Consider the following 23,227-nt stretch of genomic DNA (forward strand, 5'->3'; position numbering starts at 1 on the left):
TATACAGGTAATCTTGTAATATACGTGTTAAAATATCCTTACTAACACTTACGGTACTTAGCAAGCATAAATACAAATTTGTGTCTTTTTTGAATTTGTGAGGGATCACGATTTCAACTAAATGGGTCCACTTTGAATTTGTTAGGACTAACTGACTAATTTATTTTTGTAAAGAACTAAAGTGGGGACCGTGTTTTTTTGTTAGGGACTAAAAAAGATATTTACTCTTATTTAAATTACAAAAATATTGTAAAGTTAATTCGAGAGAACTAAATTTCTTATAATAATAATAATAATAAAAAGAAGATATTAGAAAGTTGATTTGAGAAAATTTAATTTCTCAAAGTATATTAAAATTTTTAAATATATTAAAATTAATATTTTGAGAATTATAAGAAAAAGACAAATATATCAAAACAAAAATAAAAAAATATTTGAATAAGAAGCCTTGTTTGTCACACAGCTCTTGTGATTCACAAATTCAGAGCCAATTAATTTACTCCTATTAAGTAATGAGATAGGATATTGTGACACACAAATAATGTTACGATCATATCTTAATCGTTGATTTCCGCCGATCAACGGTTATTATTTTTCAAATCAAACTCATTAATTAATTATTAATTCAAAATAAACGATAACCGTTGATTGACAGAAATCAACGGTTAAGATGTGATCGTAACATTGTGCGTAATATTATTTGTGTGTCAGGTTACGTTACCCTAAAAAATTCTGAAAAGTACAAATCTTTTTAAAAGAAGAAAGACCACGTCTGTCTCTACCCCTATTATCTGACTTCTTCCTCGTACCATTCACCACCCTGATCTTTGTCAATATCCCAAATTGAATTACTCCATTTGTCAATTCTCCATTTCTCCTCAACTCAACCATCCATCCAATCCTTCGCATTATAAACCCCCCCTCACATTTTCACTCATTCTCACTCCAACCTCGTTTTCTTCACTCTCCACCCTTTTCCCAATCCTAACGTTACTACACTTATTCCATTCTCCAATTCAATGGGTTCCGAAGTAGTAGAACAACAACAACAACCTATTCCAAACCCAACAACAACACAAGCTATAAACACAAACACTCAAAACGCATCCGATGAATCCTCAACCGAAAAACCCAACCGAATTCAAAATATTGCTTCTACCGAAAATCACGCCAACGGTAACATTCCTCTCACAATCGTGCAGCCTCATTCACTTCTCCCTAAGCCAGTGCCCCCGTCTCGTAGAAACGACGTCGTTCCGTCAACATTCGGAAAGTTCCTACGCCAGCGCAGCAACGACCTGTCGTCCGCAATCTCGAGAGGGATCTCGTCTCTGAAGCACACGATCGACGAGAAAAACGACGAGTCGTTTAACAAGAAGAAGAGCGACGACGTGACGGAGTTCAGCCTCTCCGGCCTCAAGGTCGTTGTGATGGTGAAAAACGACGCGTCGTTCGCGAAGGGACGAATCAGCTTCTTCTCGAGGTCGAATTGCAGAGACTGCGCTGCGGTTCGGAGGTTCTTGAGGGAGAGAGGGTTGAGGTTCGTGGAAATCAACGTGGACGTGTACGATGAGCGAGAGAATGAGCTTCGAGAGAGAACGGGGAGTTCCACGGTGCCGAAGATTTTCTTCAACGAGAACCTAATCGGAGGATTGGTGGAGCTGAACGCGCTGAGGAAGAACGGCGAAGGCGATTTCGAGAAGAGGTTGATGGAGATGTCCGCGGCGGCGAACGGAAAGTTTTCCGGCGACGCTCCGGCGGCTCCGGTGTACGGTTTCGACGAGATATCCGAGGAGGAGGTGGAGGATGAGATGGTGAAGGTGGTGAGGGTGTTGCGGCAGAGGTTGCCGATTCAGGACCGTTTGATGAAGATGAGGATTGTGAGGAACTGCTTCAGTGGTAGCGAGTTGGTTGAGCTTCTCATTCACCACCATGGCTATGCTTCTAACAAGGTGCGTTACGTTCTACATACACACCGTATGTCTACGTATTTCTTTTTCTTTTTCGGTAGTATAATTGTACGCCTAGGGAGGATGCTCATTCATTGTTTCATTTATTACGTCAATTTTATCTATTGAATGTTTTTTTGGAGTTTTTGATTTGACATTTTGACCTTGGAGGATAATTCTTTAGCCTTAAAATATCCTTTAACTTTCTAAGTAAAATTAAAAGGGTAATCCATTGATGATGTAATAGGAAAATAAAAAAATTTCTGACAATTTCTTGGGAGAGAAAAAAAACATAAAGAGAAAGAAAAAATAATACATGGGACCCACAAAATATTGTTTCTTTAGGAATTTTTTTTTTACTTTCCTGTTATATGACCTATGGATTCCTCAAATTAAAAAAATGTAAATAATGTTTTTCCATCTAATAACAAATAAAATTATTTCTTACAATTCTAAATTACGTTATTTGGAGATGATGAGGAATTAATGAATGATATTTTAAAAAATTTGTTTTTTGTTTATTATATGAATTTTATGAAAATATTTTCGTTAATTCTATCCATCTTCGAATCCACGTTTGAGATTTTTACAAATGCATATCGTGTCGCAAGAGAAAAGATAAACCTATAAATGATTAGAAATTAATTTTTGATGCTATTAATTTTTTGAGAATTAAATTCGAATTAACTCTTTATTGTTTTGACACAGTCTTCTCGTTATCAATTTTTGATTATTTTTTAAAACTAAACACAGGATGATAGAACATTCATTTTATGATTTATCATTTGAATATTTGATAAATAATGAAATGTCAGGTTATTTTTGAATTATTTTATTTGTCTTATTTGATCTCCGTTTAATAAAGTTTTTTTTATTCATTTATTTTTTCTTTATTGGTTTTTATTTTCAAGATAAATTTATTATTTCTTTTACATGTGCTTTTCTAGTGTCCTTGAAGTCAAGACCTAACGTACTGGGTTTACACTGTTTTGTTAATCTCTTTTCTATAAAATATAAAATACAACTTACTTAAATTGTTTTAAAAAAATTTAAATTACTCACACACTTTACATTAATATAAGTCAGCGGAGAAAACAGTGTCCTTGTGGAGTATTTAACGGAAAATAATGATGCATTTCCCTTTGCATTGCCAAGCTTTTGGTAAAAGAGAAAATACTAATAATGACCCACGGGATGGCTTATGATAGCCGTTAATTAAGGAATAATAAACCAACCTCGTGTGTCATAAAAGTGTTGGGACTCAATAGCTTCATCAATTCTTCGCTAACAAAATCCTACAAGCCATTTTTGTAAAGTAAATTGCTTTAGCCCGTGCAACAGTTAGCAAAATTCATTATCAAAATAAAAAATATGGCCATCATTGTTACTATTGCATGATTTAGAAGTTTGTGAATATGATATGTTGTTTTTAATCTTGCAATTTCAAACATTGGTTCCAAATTTTGTTTCTCTAACTTTGATATTCCCCCTAAATGGTTTTCATTCCAAAACTAATGTTTAGGCTGTTGAGATTGGAAAACAGTTATGCAAGAAGCACTTCATCCATCCTGTTTTCGGGTAAGAAAATAGCTTCTGAAACTAATGATACTCACACGAGCATTTTAATATATGAGCCACACTCCATTGGTAATTTTCTTCTTGTCATTGCCAACTTTCTTCTGTAGGGAAAATGATTTTGAGGAGGGAAACCACTTCTATCGATTCCTTGAGCATGAACCGTTTATCTCCAAATGCTTTAATTTCCGTGGTGCCACAAATGATAGTGAACGGAAGACTGCAGCTGCAGTTTGTGATAGGCTTACCAAGATTATGTATTCCATTCTTGAGTCTTATGCTTCTGATGACAGGAGACATGTTGATTATGGTGCCATTAGCAAAAGCGAGGAATTTCGGAGGTATGGGAATGCTTTTAAGATAAATAGACTTATATTTCGTTGTTTATTTTGGTGCATATTGTGGATGTAAATGTTCTGTGGATTTGTTTCAACATTTATAAATTTAGTGTCATCGATTCAACTTGGAGAAGGTTGCATGAATTACGTGCGAATTGAGAAGCTCTTTCTCTATCTAATGCCTGATTTTCACTTTATACCTACTTATTATCTTGTAAATTGCCAATCAAACTGTATGTTTGAATTAATTAATTTTTTGAAACTAATGTATTTCAATTGGCCAATTTTGGTTTTCAACGAACAACTTGGGAATGTATGTTTGATTTTGACTATTTTCAGAAATTTGCTTTGTCCCTGTGCTGTTTGGTCCACCTTTGGTCCCATGCTGTTTGCATAGCCGGTAAACTTGTTTTAAGGCAAATGCTGGATGTTATGGCAACTAGAAATGTGATTCTTGGTGCCTGTTTTCCTCTTCTTAAACCTTTCCTGTCTATATGTAATACTTTATTTCTACATTCCTTAAAACAAACATGAATGAAATTAGACTTTGTTATTGACTTTTTCTTGTGATATCAAATTAAAAATTATAAACCAACATATAGTGATAATGGTAAGAATACTTCCCAAACTGAGTGGCGCTCAAACAAGATGACTTCTTGTTGTCTCTGCAGAACTTTTTTGTTTTTGCCTTGCATCAGTTTCTGCAGAACTTTTTTTTGTTTTAAAATGCCTTGCATCAGTTTTATGCATGTAGCACATATACTAGTAGAACTTCTCAGTTTGTCCAAACATGCAAATACTTTTTATATGCTTATAGAGAACTTGCAAAGAACATAGGGTGACAGGAGACTGTAATTTCTTATATCATCTTTTACGTGCCTGAAGTTATTTTTTCTTCTTTTCCTTTGAACTGCAGGTATGTAAATATGACCCAGGATCTGCAGCGGGTGGATGTCATGGAACTTTCAGAAAACGAGAAGCTTGCCTTCTTCCTAAATTTGTATAATGCCATGGTCGTCCATGCTGTTATTAGAGTAGGGTGTCAAGAAGGTGTAATTAATAGGAGATCCTTCTCTGATTTCCAGTATTTGATAGGAGGACATCCTTATTCTCTTAGTACTATTAAAAATGGTATCCTCAGAAGCAATCGGAGGTCACCATATTCCTTAGTCAAGCCCTTTAGCACAGAAGACAGGCGTTTAGAGGTATATTGTTTTTCAACATTGAGTTTTGGATAATTTCATGTAGGTTTGTTTAATCCTTACTATTGATGAATATAATCTTGGACTTTAGATATATAATATACATGGAGTATGCACCCAAAGAGGGTGAGCTTGGAGTAGAAACAGGTCATGAGTTTGAATCCAACCCTTTTACAAATAATATTGAGTATGCACCCAAATAATATTAAACCAGTGCTGCAGCCTCAACTTTTGTGTTTTCCTTTTTCATTCATTTTTTCTTTACTCCTCGTAAATTCCTATCTCATAGAAATAACTTCCTGTCATTTATAATATGATTGGATATGAAGAAAGATTAACTTGTTCCTACCAAACTGCAGCTTGCTCTTATCAAAATGAATCCGTTAATTCATTTTGGACTTTGTAATGGCGCAAAGTCGAGCCCAAATGTGAGGTTCTTCTCACCCCATAGAGTTGCTGAAGAATTGAGATGTGCTGCTAGAGAGTTCTTTGAGAATGATGGAATTGAAGTGGACCTGGAGAAGAGGACCATTCATCTCACTCCAATTTTGAAGTGGTATGCAGTTAGTTTCTGTAGCCTTGGTTTTGACCTGCAATTTCTACCACTTTGCTTATGAAGTATTTATTTTGGCAGGTACACTATGGATTTCGGACAAGAGAGAAACATACTGAAATGGATAATAACTTATTTGGATGCAACTAAAGCTGGTCTTTTGACACATCTCTTAAGTGATGGTGGTCCTGTTAATATCTCTTACAAGAATTATGATTGGTCAATAAATTCTTGAATAGTTAGTAAACCGATTTGATTCAGCTCCTGTAGCTACTGAATTTGACAGATATTAATTGTACATATCCCAGATTTTGATTTCTTAATCTGTCGTCCAAACAAAGGAGAGGTTTTGAATGATATGATATGATACCGACACAAATGAAAAGATGAGATTTTACTTTTAGATCGTACAGTTTGTAAACCTAAACCTTTTGCTCTACAGTTTTACTGTTTTAGCAGCTATAAGAAAAAGGTGAAATATTTTTCTCATTTTGTTGGAGATAGTTATTTCATATTATACACTCATCGAATTTTGTGTCAGTTTTTTCCATTTCTTTTTGCTTTTGTTTTAAAGTGTGGACCCCACATATTTATCTCACACATGAGATAACTGTCTCAAATAATATGAGATTAGTAACTCCCAAGAAAAAATTGAAGTGGGTCAAGGTAAACATAAATTTTATCATATGTGTAGATGTGAAAGTAGCAGCATCTGGATGAGAATAAGTGAATACATGAGTTCTGTAACCATAATAGCTATGATGGACTGATACGCCAAAATTTGGCGATATAATGCCAACTATCATGTAAGCTTGCATAGCAAAAAATCATATCAACCGAATGAAATTATGAATGGAACTAATAAATATAATTTTTTTAATCAGTTTAAGAACTTTATTGTAAACAAGAAATCTGAGAGAAGAAAAGAGAAAGGAAACTAGGAGGGAGAGGGAAAATGTTTTTGTACTATACATTTCAGAAAATAGTTTATAAAAAAAGTAGAAAATATTTATACCCGGATACATCATTTCTTAAATATGAAAAAAGAGAATTTATTTATATTATATTTACCTTTATGGTTTTTTCCACCTATATCTCATTTTTTATTTATTTTATTTATTTATAAGAGAGTAGATACTTACTTAACATTAAAAATATGCTCACTTATCAAAAAAAAAAATGCTCAAAAAAGTAACCAGAAAGACTAAAATAAACTTAAATATCAAGATACTTCCAACTAACAAGGCGAAACTAAAATAATTAAAAAAGAATTGAATGAAAAAATAACAGCAAATCCTAATAAGTGATATTATATTATATTGTATGATAAATATATTTTTAATCTCTTGCAATACATGGAAGAAACAGACTAAGCTCTAATACAAAGGACAACCAGAAACATAGACAACAAAACTGAAAGAGACAATTCGTTTACTTTGCTTACAAGATCAGCATACTAGTTACCTTTCAAGAATATATGAAAAAAGCTCACACATCCAATCATTGTTACAATTATTATGGATATCCTGTAACTTAATAGCTTGAAAATTTATGAATTGTGTCAAAATTAAAGTGAATAAAATATAAACAATTACTGTTATTGCAGAAGACCGTGTCCAAAACAATGCCAATCTATATAATAAAGAACATTGGGGGAAAAATGGTAAAAACATGACACAGTGACAGTGACATGAAACTCTTAACAGGTGCGTCTTGAAATTGAAACTTGAAGCACAAAATTTTCTTCATCTATCATCTTACAGTGACAAGCATCACCAACTTTCAAGTTACAATCCCTCACAAAATCATGCCAACCTCGAGAGAATTTAACACAGGAAGTATATTCATAATAGAGCACTTTTACAGACCATGATCTCTTCCCAACTTGCAAGGTTGCATATCTTCCATGTGTAAGGTTACTCCGAACGAAGTTGATTGGTATTGTCTGCATTAACATTAACTTAATTAGTTCATGAGTGGCCAATCAAAATATTCCATCATATATAGTGTTGTTTATAATACATTATTCAAGTTGATCATACCGCAATATGCAATGGAGGCTTGACGTAGAAGATGAAGTCATTCTTCAACATTAATCTTCTGTTAGTTTGAGGAGTTTCAGGAGTTTTAAGAAATGAAGAAGGCTTATGAGAAAGCCCCTCTTTGTCTGAAGCATTGAATTATGTGGAAAATGTAAAAGGAGAAACTTTAATTCAGAATGTCCATGCTAGAAAAGATGAAAATTGAAGGGAAAAGGTATATGTTGCTTGTGTTATGTTTGAATGAAAGGTCTAATTAATGGGGAAAGAGAAGGAAAGTTTGGGAAACACATAACTTGTCTGAAAGGAAAAATTTTAAGTGCTATCGTCACACTCAGTTACTTGGTACATCTATTCAATAGAAACAAGACACCTACTGGCGGAGTCAGAAAATAATTTTAGCACGATAGAACTAGGGGTGTTAATATAGGTTTTGACACGCAAGTCGACCCACGACACGACACGAAAATTTGTGTTCGGGTTAACCCGTAAAAAAATTCGTGTCGTGTTGGGAAAAATGACACGAAACAAATTTTTGTCGCGTTAATGTATTCGTGTTCGTGTCGACCCGTATTTTTAAATTTTTTTTTTTAATTTTTTATTATTATTTTTTTTTAATTTTTTTTAATTTTGATCCATTTTTTTAAATTTTTTTTGTCAATTATCGTTTTGACCCCTATTTTGCGTGTTATTCGTATCGTGTCGTGTTGAAGATTTTGACACGAAGAAAAATTCGTGTCATGTTAGTGTTGATGTATTCGTGTCGTGTCAACCCGTTTTGACACCCCTAGGTAGAACCCAACCAGTGCCAAGGTTGTACCTCTAACAGGACAACAGGACATCCTGCAACTCATTTTAATATTAAAGTTACTGTTTTTTAACTATGTACTTCCAGGAGTACGGAGTACATAGTTAAAAAATAGTTGCAGGAATGAACAGTACCATTCCTGTAACATGATTATTATATTTCTCTAATTTTAAAGAAGGGTACTAAAGGAATGATATTAAATTAAATAAGAAGAATGGTTACAATAAAGAACAAGTTGACAAGAAGTATGGTAACCGGTAAGATCAATAAAATAAATACCTTTAAAGAGTAGAGTGCTTGAGTCCTCTTCAAGAGCAAAAATAACAACTTTGAATGAAACTCCTTTGCCTTTGTTTAGCACAAATGCACAAACATCACCCAATTTCAAATTATTGTCCAAGAAAAATTTCTTCCAACCACGGGTAACTGATAATTGTCCATTGTGAAAGAGCTTCAATTCGACATTCCATGTCCTTTCCTTGTTAACAAAAAGGGTAGCATTTCCTTCCTTTCTTTGAAGCTTTGATTTAGAAAATTCGTTTGGTATGATCTGCTTTGATTAATGGTTTTGCCAGAAAATTAAAAGTGACAGAGCTCAGAACAAAAACAAGTAGCTTAAAGTATTTAAAGTTTCAAAAGGAAGCAACTTCAGACTTGTGTATGTGTGTGTATATTATAAATTGAAAACTTGAAAGGAGCAAATTTTGTCCTTTCACATTCTCATGTGACGCATAGAAACATACATTTAATAATAAACACAAACCAAAATGAATAATGAATATCATCCAACAGTATATTTTGTTACCAAGCTATCTCTTTCTGTGCTTGTTTTCTGGATTGCACAAGTGAAAAAATCATTCTCAGAGCGGAAATTCCTCTTCACTTTCTCGTGAAAAGTTCTGATTCTCTTCTTAAGATCTCTTGTACTACCTGCTACGATAATCAGTAATTAACCCAGAAAGCATTAGGTAACCACAATTCCAAATTAAGACAGGAAAAGTAAAAAAAAAAACAGAACAAAATCATAGAAGAATACCAACCACTGTCCATGTGTTTATTAGTATTATCAAAACCTGCATCAGCTTGTTCTTCTTTTGGGTTGATTTTCATCTTCTTACGAGTTCGAGAAGATGGAGATTTTTCCCTTTTAACCTCGAATGGTGAACAATCCTCAAGAATTTTCAAAGAATAATCACTCTCATCAACCTCTTCACTTTTTTCATCAGCAACTCTAGAAGGGTATTTTATTTCTAAAGCACTCTTATCAAATATAATCACATTAAAGTGAGAATTTTCTTCATAACGAAACACCACAAACTGTGACACATCCAAAGACAAGTATTGTGCAAATTCTTTCCAACCATTGCGAAACCAAACATCACCATCACGTTTCATCCAATAAACTTTCCATTCAATGCTATTTGGAAGCCTTAGACAAACAGGGTTTGATATTGCTTGCCAATATCTCCTCACAAAACTTCTTGGCACTCTCTGTCACACACACTTCTTGTCAATTAGCATGCATTCAATATTAAATAATAAACCAAAAAAGTTATATATGACCAAAATAGATTTGTATGAAGTACTAAGAAACTAAAATTTTCACATATTAATATAGAGCCCTGAAAATCATAAATAAAAATTTCATGTTCATATTTACATAGAGATAAAGTTACTCTTTATGTAGAAAAGAAAAGAATGGAAAATAAATTGTTACCAGCTCTCCATTTCGAATGTTGCTTTCAAGAATAACCTTGAAAAAGTGGATGCCATAACCCTTATGATCACATCCTTGAGAAGACATCTTTCCAATGATGAAAGCCAAGCGAAGTGCCTCAAAGTCGATGATTTGAAGTGTGCAGTGTTTCGGTGAAAACGAAAGGCGCGATTAAAATGGAAAAAAATCAAAACGTTATGAATATAAGATATAATTGTTATGAAAGTGCTTAATTACACAAGTAATGAATAGTCAATTGTAGGCGCCAGTTATGAATATAATATATGATTGCTATGAAAATGGTTAATTACACAAGAAATGAATGGTCACTTGTAGGCGCCCACGATTTCAAGCCTTGATTATGTAAACGACACCGAGGAATATAGAGTAATTATGATGCAAATTGTAGTTGGCTCGTTACAGATGACCCGTCCAATTGTTGAAGGAAGCAATGATTTGAAATATAATAAATTATGATTAAATCTAGGAGTGTTTGCGGTCTGGATTGGATCGATTTTGGAACCAAAAATTATCCGATCCAATCTCTTCAGTTTGATCATATAATCATCCATTCGGTTATAATCTTTTTTTCAAATCCGATCCAATCCAATTCAATTTTTTTCGGTTTGGATTGGATCGATTTTCGGTTTTTTAAAAATCCTAAAATTTATTTCATGATTGTTGTGCAAATAACATCTTTTGTATATATTGGCTTTGTAATTTTTTTTTTTGAAATACAAAAGCATTAGTAAACTATAATATAATTTTTTTAATTTTGGCAATGAAATATGAAGCTCTATAAAGATAAAATTTTGTTGATAAGATGTGACTAGATTTTTTCTTGGGTTTAGTTGATGGGTTAATGAGTCTTGGGTTTATAAATTTTTAGGCTATGATTAGGGAAATACCCAAGTAGGTAGAGGAAAATTAATATATTGGATCGGTTTTCATCAACCCATCCAAAAACCGATCCAATCCAATTAAAATTTGCGGATTTTAATCGGTATTCGGTTTTTCGGTTTTCGGTTTATTCGGTTATCGGTTTATTCGGTTATCGGTTTTTCTGTTCGGTCACTGCAGTTTGAATCAGTTTGGATCGGTTGATGAACACCCCTAATTAAATCCAAGTCCCAATAAAGCAACAAATATGATTGTGTTTTGTTTGGTAAGAGAAGGAAAAAAACACATTTAACATAATTTAAGATCTAAGATTTGGGATGTGTTTTGAATGATTTAATTGTAATTATTTATTTATTTTTTAAAATTAGTTACCGTTATATTTATGTTATGAATTTTTCTTATTTTTAAGATTTTATATTTTCAAATTTTGGATCAATTTGTAATTAGTCTATAAAAGGATGTTTATTGTAACATCCCGGGCGCTGACGAGGGCGGGGAGTGATCGCCGGTGCGAAAGGGCATGGACAAGGAGCGGCTCCTGTCAGGCTTCTAGGGACGGGGGTACATGAATGCATCGAATCAACACCCGAAAGAGAGGGATTCCAGAGACTGTGCTGGTATGAGACGGTACAGTTGGGAATAGCTTATAAGAATTAATTGGTACTACCTATACTAACAAGATGCATCTGCTTTTCGGTAGCCCAGATCGGAAGAACTCCACAGTTAAGCGTGCTTGACTTGGAGCAATTCTGGGATGGGTGACCTCCTGGGAAGTTTTCCCGGGAAGTGTGCGAGTGAGGACAAAGCACGCTGAAAAGTATCGTGTTAGTGTGTGGGGACAGTCGTTAATCCTTGCAAGTTTCCAGGCGTTACAAGTGGTATCAGAGCAGGGACTCTCATCCAGTACGGTGTGGTTTGAGGACGAACCAGGCGGAAGCTGGTGGGCATGTAACATCCCGGGCGCTGACGAGGGCGGGGAGTAATCGCCGGTGCGAAAGGGCATGGACAAGGAGCGGCTCCTGTCAGGCTTCTAGGGACGGGGGTACATGAATGCATCGAATCAACACCCGAAAGAGAGGGATTCCAGAGACTGTGCTGGTATGAGACGGTACAGTTGGGAATAACTTATAAGAATTAATTGGTACTACCTATACTAACAAGATGCATCTGCTTTTCGGTAGCCCAGATCGGAAGAACTCCACAGTTAAGCGTGCTTGACTTGGAGCAATTCTGGGATGGGTGACCTCCTGGGAAGTTTTCCCGGGAAGTGTGCGAGTGAGGACAAAGCACGCTGAAAAGTATCGTGTTAGTGTGTGGGGACAGTCGTTAATCCTTGCAAGTTTCCAGGCGTTACATTTATGACCCTTATTTTAGAAATTGAATTTTGTTATTTTGATAATTAAAAATTGAAAACCAGATGATTATTCTTTTATCGTATCCTTTCTTTCTGCTTAACCCACTTTTCTATATTCTTTCCGCATCAAAATATAGGCGCAGAAGAGGCGTATACTAAAATATTTTAACACATAAGCCATTAGTATTGCTCTAATGCTGAGGTGGTTTGGATAGTTTGCATTAAGTAATAGGTTCAAATTTTAGTGCTCCCATTATATTAAAAAAAATAAAAAAATTTAAGACATGATTCCTCTTTTGAGTTCCATTTTCTTTGAACATTTAATCCTACCCTATGAGTAGAGTAATTGTATTTGGTTTGGAGTCGTTTAATCGTCCAGATAGGTGAGTAAGATCGGATAATTTTTTTTTGGCTAAAATATAAGTTACCCCTTTGAACTTTGACCATGTTTTAAATTACCCCATTGTACTTTTAATTGTTTCAATTAACCCCTTGTACTTTATAATTGTTTCAAATCAAAAATTATGTTAAAATTTTTACAAACTCTGTTAAACCTCCTCACATGTCCTAAGCCCCAAATCTAAAAAATTTCTTCTCTCTTTTCTTCTACGTTCTCCCATCTCTTATTATAATTTTCTTTGGATCTTTTCTCAATAGTTTGGGATGATTTCGATCTGGATCAGAGAAGATTAACGTAGAAGAATCTTCACAAAGTTTGGGATGAGATGATCTTGTTATTATTTATTCACAAAGTTTTCAGCGATGATATTTTTTTTCTACGATTTGGGATATCTTTTCTTCTCTCTTTTCTTTATCTCTTGATTATTTATTCACAAAGTTTTCAGCGATGATTGTTTTTCCTTTGTAGAAGATGTTAATTTTTTTTAAGAGAGATCTTGGGAGAACACAGAAGAAAAGAGAAATAGTAATCTTCTCCGGTCCAAATCGAAATCATACCAAACTATTGTAATAAGAGATGAGAAAACGTCGAAGAAAAAAGAGAAATTATTTTTTAGATTTGGGGCTTAGGGCATGTGAGGAGGTTTAACAGAGTTTGTAAAATTTTTAACAGAATTGTTGATTTGAAACATTTATAAAGTACTTGGGGTTAATTGAAATAATTAAAAGTACAGGAGGTAATTTGAAACATGGTCAAAATTCAAGGAGATAACTTATATTTAAGCCTAATTATTTTGATATTCATATTTTTTGAATTTCATGACCTAATTACTTGGGGCGAGTATTACCACAGAGTCTTTCGTTTGTCCCGAGGTTTATATCAGTGTTATCAGATCTGGTTTAAACCAGCTGAGTCAATCCGAAATTCGGTGAACTGGTTATGAGTCATCTGACCGTTTCGAATCAAGTATCGAATCAACCATTTATTAGACTCGATGAAAACTGGCTTGAACCGGCTGAGTTTTATCAAAACTAGTGACCTGGTCAGGTTATCAAAATTGGTGGGTCACACAATTTTGTTAAATAAAAAATAAAAAATCAAAGTTTTCTTATCTTGTCTTAAAAAAGTGTGGAACTTCTTTCAAATTTTTTTGTAGTTTTGTTTGCTAGTAGTTTGCTCTCCTATAGTGACATCAAATTTCAGCTTCAAAGATTGAAGTAATCTGCGGAACAGTAGATTAAGAGAAGGTGACATATTGATTCCTTAGAAATTAATTTTTATGGGAAGAGTTGTTGGTAAATGTCTTATAATTATTAAATATACTTAGTTGAAGATATTTGATAGAGAAATTATATGTGATTACCTGATATTTGAATTTTTTTTCTTTTATGTTTATTTCTTTTATAATATACTATTTGTGGTTACCATATATAACTTTCTTTCATACCTACAAAATTATATATGTTTGCAGCCTTGTATAATAATTTTTTACATGTATTTAAGTATTTTTATGTATAAAATATAGGTTTTTATATACTAACCCGGATCATATGATTCAATCGATGATCCATCGACCGGGTCAATGACCGAGTCGCGTATGATATATTTTTAGTTGAGCCAATCCTTAGTTTGCTCTTATTTTTATTTTTATTTTTATTTTTAACATAAAATAATATAAATTTTTTTCGTCATGGAACGTTAGATCAACGACAAGCTGTTGCAATTACGGCAAGTATACCGATTGTAAGAACCCGCACCGATAATTAAGGAAGTTAATTAATTAATTATGTGAAATTAGAAAACAATTCCATAATTGACCCTAATAATTATTACGAGGCTTTAATAATTATAGTAAGTGAGTAATAATGCTGAAAGTCGCTTTTCTGACGAAAAATGCAGATGCCGATTCTGCTACCCGGTATAAATGCGTACCGATGAAGTATCTCAGAAAATTATAATAAGTGCATGAATATTCCTAGAATAATATGCAGGACTGTGATTTCAAGTTTCAAGTTAAAATAATGGGAGCTGGTGCCAGAACTGATACTGGCTATGGAAAAGCGCGTACCGAAAAGGTGCTGCGAAAAATATAAGAAAAATATGTTAAATCCTGTAAAATTGAGTAGGTTCAGAATCCTGAGTTTGGGATTAAAATGCTAAGCGTAGCAATTAACGTTAATACTGTGTGTTAAGGTTTAAGTGAGCTATATATATAACATTTTTGCACAAAACCCTAGGCCATATACTCTTCATACGTGACTTTGGTGGCTGACCAGCATTCCCTCATTGCTCCATTTCCTTCCTTCCTCCATTTCTTGAGCTTTGAGGAATATTCCTTCATGAAAACTTCTCCTAATCACATGTGGTGAGTGAGAGTGGGCATTGGCAGTGTGTTGGTGGCCTTGTTCTGAGTTTCCAGCCACTGTGAGTTGGTGAGGGTGCTGACCTTGTGTGGTTTGGGTGTTGGGAAGCCATGGTCATGGCATTTAGAGGTCCAAGTAGTGACCTTTGAGGTGAAAGAACCAACCTTGAGCATCATTTTCGTTTTCTTTGGGAAGTCAGAATCTTGGGAGCTGGTTGTGACCTCCAAGAGCAACCTTTTGTTCTGTTTTAAGCTTTGGGTAAGTGACTCAACTTTGATCATGTGTTTTGATGATTAAAAGAGGTGTCTTGGTATGTTTAAGGAGTTAAACAAGTAACCAACTGATATATGAAACTTGAACAGAGTAAAAATGCATGCTTTGACGTTTGGAAGTGTTAAAAATGGAACCTTGGATGAATATCTTCGCGAAATGCAGAAACTGCATTCTGTCGCGAAATATCTGGATATGGATATCCGGATATGATATTGATATCCCGATATGTCCCCGACATATATCCGGATATTCTGGGTTTTCAAGGAACAATGGTTTACTGTTCATCCAGAACTGATGTTTGGGGTTTGTGGACCCTAGTTTGAGGAAGTTGAACTTCTATAATAATTGGACTAAGTCAAAATCAAGTGATTAAGGGCTTGTGGCTTTGTGTGAAGCCTTAAGACGTAAAACGTAAAAGAGAAGCGTTGTCTTTATGTTTATGCTTATGAGCTATGTTTATTGTTATGATTGCTGGTCCAAATCAGATTGTGATTCTGCTGTGTTTGGACTGTGAGCTTTGGTTGGACTCTTGGCTTGGATTGTTAGCTTGCAAGGTAAGCTTTCGTGTCCTTGGTTTATCCATGTTGTGGTTCCACCATACCCCATGGGGGAATGGTTTATATGCATGCTGTGTTACATGCTTTGGATATTTTGAAATGCTTTTGAGCTGATATGTGCAATGGCTTATAATATGTATGTGTTGTTTCCACTTAGTCGGTAAGCCTGAGTATGTAGCGTCATACAAGATGGTGAGTCCATGGGTGGGTGCAAGTAGCGTCTTGCATATTGTGTGGGTAATAGACGTATTCCTGCATTTCTCTGATCAGTAGAATAGAATTGACACACATGACATGATTATCTGTTGCATTGCACTATCTTAGAACTGATGATGATAAACTGTTTTTGAACTTATATTGCACATGTAAGTGAGCTTGGGGTGGAAGATCCTGGAGGACCCCTTGTCTTACTGAGATTTCTTGTTTAGAGATCTCACCCCATGTTTGGGGGCGCTTATTTCAGGTTCGGGTAGTTTGGGGGGTGATGCCTCTAGCGGCAGGAGGCCAAAGCTTAGCTGATATTGATGTTATATTTATGCTGACATGACTGGATTAGATACTTTTTATGTTTTCCGTCTTATTATTATGTTGTTGATGTTGAGACTTATGTTGGGTTTGATGCCTTATTTGGGTGAGTGATATGCGTCTAAGATATGGTGATTTCTAAGTAAAAGAAGCAAGGAATTAATAATAAATGTGTGAAAATAAGCTCATAAATGCAAGAAATATTGATTATTCCTTCTCAATCATTCTCTCACTCAATTTATTCATTTTGATAGCAGGAAACACAAAAAAGAAGTTAAAGAGAGAAGTTGAAATTGCATAGTCTAGTGCAAACGCGCGAAAATGGCGCGATCTGCGTGATTTTGGCAAATTACATTCTGTTTGTCCGCGCGATCCGCTTGGATTTGGCACTGATCGCGCAGGCATCATGAATGCAGTCCTTGATTTGTGGAGTCGCGAATTTGGCACTGACCGCGCGGGCGTCATGAATGCATTCCTTGATTTGTATAGAGTTTGATGAAAATGGAAATTTAATCAAATTAATGAGAGGATTATGACCTGATTGATTGGTGGAATTATGAGAAAAATGGAAATTTAATCAGAATTAATTAGAGGATTATGACCTGATTGATTGGTGGAATTATGAGGAAAATGGAAATTTAATCAGAATTAATTCAAGGATTATGACCTGATTGTTAATTAGTAATCATTTTGATTTGGGTTTGAATATCTGATTAGTGTGGGTAACAGTGTAGGCCTAACCCATAGGCCCATGATGAGAAGGGGACTAGGGTTAATAAGTTTGGCTAGGTCCCTCTGCATTCACAATGTGTTAGAAAACCGTCACTACACAACTCGCCCCATCGACGGTTGTATTCAGGGATTGGTGTGAATTGCAGAGGAAGATCCTGGTCTTTCTATTGCAGGATTATCAGAGGAAACAAGAAGACTTCAAGAAATCACGAATGATGTCTTCAAGGAGTAAGTCTGAATCTTTTAGTATTCTAATTTCATATAATCCTATTTTGAAATTTCTTACCGCCACTCCATCAGACATCTCAATAGCATGCCTCACACATGCTCAGAAAAAGGACCGGGAGATCTCAACAGAGAACAAGAAAAGATACACACCAAATTTATTTATTTTTGAAAAAAAAAGAGAGAGGAAAGATCACAACATATAGAGAAAAAAAGGGTTCTTGATTGAAAAAAAAAGGCCGTGGAACTGTTTTTTCGCTTCTCTTTTATGTTTGCCTATAAAAACTTGTTACTCCCTTTGCCTTCTTTATGCTTCACCCCTTTACATGTTCTCTCTTCCTCCTTTACACACTCTTTAATTTTCATTCTCTACATCTCTACTAGCTTCTTTCACTTTCAGGTTAGCTTTAGAACCCCTTCTTCTCCCTGTCCCAATATGTATATAATTTTTTTTTTTTTTTGGAATTAACTATTCTGTCATGTGTCATCCCATGCATGCATCATGCTACTATCACTTGGTTTGGTAACATTTGTGTATCTTTGGATAGTGATATCAATCAATTGTGCTTACATGTAGCGGGTAGTGATAATGTGAATATCGTCTTTATTTTCGTGCAAGAGCTAGTTTATCTCATAGGAATTCACGCTTATATTGTTTATTTTCGTGCAAGAAAAAAATTTGAATTTCATGATTGGTGTTTTGATAAAACTACAATTTTTTGCCACAAAGCAAACACACACAGAGAGGGTGGAACACAAGTAGCAACATCCATGAGTAAGCACCCTGACCCCACTCCAATCCGTTTCTTCAAGATTATTCCTGGAACAAGTCTTCAAGAAGGAAAGCTGGTAAACGTCCTTTCCTTCATCTCCTTTTTTCTCTCCGTGTATTTTCATTATTTTATTTTTTTGGATTTTTATTGTCAGGTACATTTGAATTTCTGTGTTATATATGCCTGTGAGTTTCATTATGCATGCTAACAGAAAGTTCTTTGCAGAGGATCCCAAAAAAATTCATTAGGAAATATGGTGGTGACATGTCAAACCCAATGTTTCTTAAGCCTCCAGATGGCACTAAATGGGAAGTATTTTGGACTGAAAATGATGGTGATATTTGGCTTCAAAGGGGTTGGATAGAATTTGCCACATATTACTCCCTGGATCATGGTCATTTGCTGTTGTTTGAATACAAGCAAACTTGTAATTTTGAGGTACACATATTTGACAAGAGTACCCTTGAAATAGATTATCCTTTGGATGTCCCTCAAGATGCACAGGACAACCTTGACCAGACTAGTGATGATGAGTCAATTAAAATTTTGGATACGGTACCACCACGCCATAAGACTAGACAAAAATCACCAATGCCTTCTCCTCAACCACGTAAAAAATCAAGATCTGACACAAGTGGAGGTGTGGAGAGAAGATCCACTGAGCAAAATCTGCCCCATCATGCCCAAACTGAAGGCACAAACTTTGAGAAGTCTAAGTTTGCATCTGTAAAGAAAGAATCGGATGGTATGTTTCTCGTGATTGGATTATCCTTTTCATTTCATTTCATGTATTTCACGAATTACTCATACTTAACAAGAGTACCCTTGTAATAGGATTTCCTTTCCGTGGCACTCAATATGGGCAACCACCATGCCAGAACACTAGACTGAAATCACCAGTGGCTTGTCCTCAATCACGTAACAAATTGAAAACTAGCACAAGATCAGGTGATCGGTCTCAAGGGACAAACTTTGGTAAATCTAAAATGGCAGCTGTCAAGAAAGAATTGGATGGTATGTATTTCATGATCGGATTATCCTTTTATTTTAATGGATTCTTTTGAGTATTTGAGTTCAAATTTTCATAACTTTCACCCATGTTCAATTTTTTCAGAGGATGTGGATGGTACCTCCCCCAACACAAATGGAGCTCTGAAAGAAGCTGATAAATTTGCCTCAGAAAATCCCTTTTTCACAGTCAAAGTGAGGCCGGGAATTCAATCTAGACCGGTGAGGTTTTAGTTAAGAAGCAAATTAAACACATGTATCTGTATGGGAACTTTATTCCATATATGCATGCATCAAAAATGCAGTTATTGTTATACTCTCATTAAATATTAGGCTGTGATCTAATGGTGATGAAAATTTAACTTGATGCAGTCGTAAGAGAGTACTTCGATAACAAGACACAGATTGTGAAGTTACGGTGTGGAAAGAAAGTGTGGCCTATCAAGTTCCTATGTTATCCACACAACTCTGCCTCCTTTTTTTCTGGAGGTTGGTTCCAATTTGTAAAAGAATGTAAATTGGTAGTTGGAGATGTTTGTGTGTTTGAGCTCATCAACAGAGAAGATGCAGTGTTTGATGTTCACATTTTCAGACGCCACACTTAGACAATGTAATTGGAGCCGTTGGTACTGTTACTATAAAGATGTATCACTCATTTTATTGTAGTTAAGAAATCTTAGGACTTAGGAGGCTTTTCTACCGAAGCATATGATTACATTATGAGGAACAATATTCCCTTCATGTTATTTTTGGATAAATTTTAAAGTACGTTTTCTTAGCATTTAATATTTTTTGGATACAAAATTAAAAATAAAAAAAAAATTAAAAAAAAAATCAAAAGTTGCGGGAAAGAAGTAGAAGGAAAGTCGGTTTTTTCACCCTTTTGCTCCTTATTAATTATTAATAATCATTTTGCCCCTGATTCAAAACTATCTACCAATCTGCCCCTCTTTAATCGACTACCTTGCATTTTTAGTCGATTAAATGGTCAAAACAGGCAAAAATGGCTATTGGGAGATTTAATCGACTAAATCTCTCTATTTAATCGACTAAATCTCCCAACAGACAACAAAGGAAAACAAGTCAGTATGATTTTTTAATCGATTAAGTAGGGAGATTTAGTCGATTAAATCTCCCAACAACCATTTAGTCGATTAAAAATTCAAGTTAGTCGATTAAAGAGGGGCAGATTGGTAGATAATTTCAAATCAGGAGCAAAATGGTTATTAATTAATTAATGAGGTGCAAAATGGTCAAATAGCCAGGAAAGTCTGTGAGAGTGAAAATTGAATATTGGACGTATTTTAAGATAACTTATGCAAGATACTCAGCTCTTATTATTGTATTAAAAAAAAAATATGGGACACAAAATAAAAGAAAAAAAGATATTTTCTGTTGAATTAATAATGTCTAAAATATTAGTTTAAAACTTGTATTTTTTTTTTTGGTAAACAAAACTTGTATTAAATATGTTGATGTCATATTTTTAAATCTAATTCTCTAAAAATAATTCCACAAGTCTTTGAAGAATTTATACCTTTACACATTGTAAATCTTCAATAATTTAAGATAAATTAAAAAAATATAAAAATTAAATGTAAAATAACGTGAATTGAAAATTAAAAAAATAAATTTTAATGTATATGCATGATTGGATGCACTGTACAATTTGAATATATGCATTAGTATTTTATCAAAATATTTATGTATTTTTTTTTAATTCCTTTACTTAATTTCATGGAATGTTTTTAGAATTTTAAATTATTAATTAGAATGGTGACTTTATTATATTTGTGAATATATTTTTAAGTCTGAAATTAATTAGTTGTTTGGAAAGTGATGAGGGAGCACATTTTTTTGTTTTGTTGATACAAGTGAGAACTAAATACACAACCTAACGTGACATATCTAAACCCCTCGTTATTAGATCAATTTTAGTAGCTTAGAGAGAACATTTTCTCTGCAAGGTGAGTAGGTATCCATATTCCCTTATCGAAAAAGGGGGGAAAATATTGGAAAAAAATAATCATAAAAATATGGATAATGATGGGTTACTTTTGCTATAGTTTTTAAATACCAACATTATAACTTTCTAAGAGTTATAAAATTAAAAAATTTGCCAAAATATGATTTGCTTTACCTCATTACTGCACTTAATCTTAGATATTTCTTCCTGATGTGATGAGCTATATAGAACCGACATTTTAAAAAATCTTAAGGGGCGTTTGGTATAGGAGAATTTTTTTTTACTAGAAAAAAATTTGCTCGAAATATGATGGTGAGACGAATTTTTTGCCGGGTAAGTTAAAAAAATGTATATGGTAGGCTAAATTTTTCCGAAAAATTTGAATGAATTTTACTGATGTTATGTGTAAAATTTTACCACCGCGAATGAATTTTTTTTTTCATTCCATCGTTGGCAAAATTCAGAGTATGATCCATGTGTAAAAAGATTAGATTGAAAAATTTCTTTTCCATACCCCTTTTAACTCTTCCTCTTACCAAACATGGGCATGTATTTTTCTTACCCTATTTTCACAGCCAATTTTTTCTTGGGTTTAGTTGATGGGTTAATGAGTCTTGGGTTTATAAAGTTTTAGGCTATGATTAGGGAAATACCCAAGTAGGTAGAGGAAAATTAATATATTGGATCGGTTGTCATCAACCCATCCAAAAACCGATCCAATCCAATTAAAATTTGCGGATTTTAATCGGCATTCGGTTTTTCAGTTTTCGGTTTATTCGGTTATCGGTTTTTCGGTTCGGTCACCGCAGTTTGAATCGGTTTGGATCGGTTGATGAACACCCCTAATTAAATCCAAGTCCCAATAAAGCAACAAATATGATTGTGTTTTGTTTGGTAAGAGAAGGAAAAAAACACATTTAACATAATTTAAGATCTAAGATTTGGGATGTGTTTTGAATGATTTAATTATAATTATTTATTTATTTTTTAAAATTAGTTACCGTTATATTTATGTTATGAATTTTTCTTATTTTTAAGATTTTATATTTTTAAATTTTGGATAAATTTGTAATTATTCTTTAAAAGGATGTTTATGACCCTTATTTTAGAAGTTGAATTTTGTTATTTTGATAATTAAAAATTGAAAACCAGATGATTATTCTTTTATTGTATCCTTTCTTTCTGCTTAACCAACTTTTCTATATTCTTTCCGCATCAAAATATAGGCGCAGAAGAGGCGTATACTAAAATAATTTAACACATAAGCCATTAGTATTGCTCTAATGCTGAGGTGGTTTGGATAGTTTGCATTAAGTAATAGGTTCAAATTTTAGTGCTCCCATTATATTAAAAAAAAAAAAATTTAAGACATGATTCCTCTTTTGAGTTCCATTTTCTTTGAACATTTAATCCTACCCTATGAGTAGAGTAATTGTATTTGGTTTGGAGTCGTTTAATCGTCCAGATAGGTGAGTAAGATCGGATAATTTTTTTTTGGCTAAAATATAAGTTACCCCTTTGAACTTTGACCATGTTTTAAATTACCCCATTGTACTTTTAATTGTTTCAATTAACCCCTTGTACTTTATAATTGTTTCAAATCAAAAATTATGTTAAAATTTTTACAAACTCTGTTAAACCTCCTCACATGTCCTAAGCCCCAAATCTAAAAAATTTCTTCTCTCTTTTCTTCTACGTTCTCCCATCTCTTATTATAATTTTCTTTGGATCTTTTCTCAATAGTTTGGGATGATTTCGATCTGGATCAGAGAAGATTAACGTAGAAGAATCTTCACAAAGTTTGGGATGAGATGATCTTGTTATTATTTATTCACAAAGTTTTCAGCGATGATATTTTTTTCTACGATTTGGGATGATCTTTTCTTCTCTCTTTTCTTTATCTCTTGATTATTTATTCACAAAGTTTTCAGCGATGATTGTTTTTCCTTTGTGGAAGATGTTAATTTTTT

At 33.9% G+C, this 23,227-nt stretch overlaps 3 protein-coding genes across 3 annotated transcripts; 2 read left to right on the forward strand and 1 right to left on the reverse strand.

The window, feature by feature from the left end:
• Positions 1 to 979: 979 nt before the first annotated feature.
• On the forward strand, positions 980 to 5,956 carry LOC133317757 (uncharacterized). Its single transcript, XM_061519637.1, has 6 exons — positions 980 to 1,952; positions 3,472 to 3,527; positions 3,635 to 3,865; positions 4,779 to 5,067; positions 5,424 to 5,620; positions 5,699 to 5,956. The coding sequence occupies exons 1-6, from the start codon at positions 1,020 to 1,022 to the stop codon at positions 5,850 to 5,852; spliced, it is 1,860 nt and encodes a 619-aa protein (XP_061375621.1). The 5' UTR covers positions 980 to 1,019; the 3' UTR covers positions 5,853 to 5,956.
• A 1,360-nt stretch (positions 5,957 to 7,316) lies between these two features.
• LOC133317758 (B3 domain-containing transcription factor VRN1-like) lies at positions 7,317 to 10,268 on the reverse strand. The gene is made up of 6 exons (XM_061519638.1): positions 10,182 to 10,268; positions 9,505 to 9,955; positions 9,270 to 9,394; positions 8,744 to 9,014; positions 7,660 to 7,784; positions 7,317 to 7,562 (listed from the first exon to the last, which is right to left on the reverse strand). Exons 1-6 carry the CDS (start codon positions 10,266 to 10,268, stop codon positions 7,317 to 7,319), a joined length of 1,305 nt encoding a protein of 434 aa, XP_061375622.1.
• An 8,545-nt stretch (positions 10,269 to 18,813) lies between these two features.
• On the forward strand, positions 18,814 to 20,065 carry LOC133317759 (uncharacterized). The gene is made up of 4 exons (XM_061519639.1): positions 18,814 to 19,028; positions 19,118 to 19,297; positions 19,398 to 19,513; positions 19,664 to 20,065. The coding sequence occupies exons 1-4, from the start codon at positions 18,875 to 18,877 to the stop codon at positions 19,667 to 19,669; spliced, it is 456 nt and encodes a 151-aa protein (XP_061375623.1). The 5' UTR covers positions 18,814 to 18,874; the 3' UTR covers positions 19,670 to 20,065.
• Positions 20,066 to 23,227: the final 3,162 nt, after the last annotated feature.

This window comes from Gastrolobium bilobum, unplaced genomic scaffold, assembly GCF_033153095.1.
Source record: "Gastrolobium bilobum isolate Gb01-03AN ecotype WA unplaced genomic scaffold, APGP_CSIRO_Gbil_v1 utg34292, whole genome shotgun sequence".
NCBI classification, from domain to species: domain Eukaryota; kingdom Viridiplantae; phylum Streptophyta; class Magnoliopsida; order Fabales; family Fabaceae; genus Gastrolobium; species Gastrolobium bilobum.

What these genes read in the sequence shown, in the direction of transcription:
- LOC133317757 (XM_061519637.1), top strand. Translation starts at nt 1,020, where the DNA reads ATGGGTTCCGAAGTAGTAGAACAACAACAACAACCTATTCCAAACCCA. An exon ending in AAAAGCGAGGAATTTCGGAG is followed by an intron (nt 3,866 to 4,778) that starts GTATGGGAATGC and finishes TTTGAACTGCAG; the next exon opens with GTATGTAAATATGACCCAGG. An exon ending in CAGAAGACAGGCGTTTAGAG is followed by an intron (nt 5,068 to 5,423) that starts GTATATTGTTTT and finishes ACCAAACTGCAG; the next exon opens with CTTGCTCTTATCAAAATGAA.
- LOC133317758 (XM_061519638.1), bottom strand. Translation starts at nt 10,268, where the DNA reads ATGTCTTCTCAAGGATGTGATCATAAGGGTTATGGCATCCACTTTTTC. An exon ending in ACATTCGAAATGGAGAGCTG is followed by an intron (nt 9,956 to 10,181) that starts GTAACAATTTAT and finishes TGTGTGTGACAG; the next exon opens with AGAGTGCCAAGAAGTTTTGT. An exon ending in TAATAAACACATGGACAGTG is followed by an intron (nt 9,395 to 9,504) that starts GTTGGTATTCTT and finishes TTATCGTAGCAG; the next exon opens with GTAGTACAAGAGATCTTAAG.
- LOC133317759 (XM_061519639.1), top strand. Translation starts at nt 18,875, where the DNA reads ATGCCTTCTCCTCAACCACGTAAAAAATCAAGATCTGACACAAGTGGA. An exon ending in TGTAAAGAAAGAATCGGATG is followed by an intron (nt 19,029 to 19,117) that starts GTATGTTTCTCG and finishes CCCTTGTAATAG; the next exon opens with GATTTCCTTTCCGTGGCACT. An exon ending in TGTCAAGAAAGAATTGGATG is followed by an intron (nt 19,298 to 19,397) that starts GTATGTATTTCA and finishes CAATTTTTTCAG; the next exon opens with AGGATGTGGATGGTACCTCC.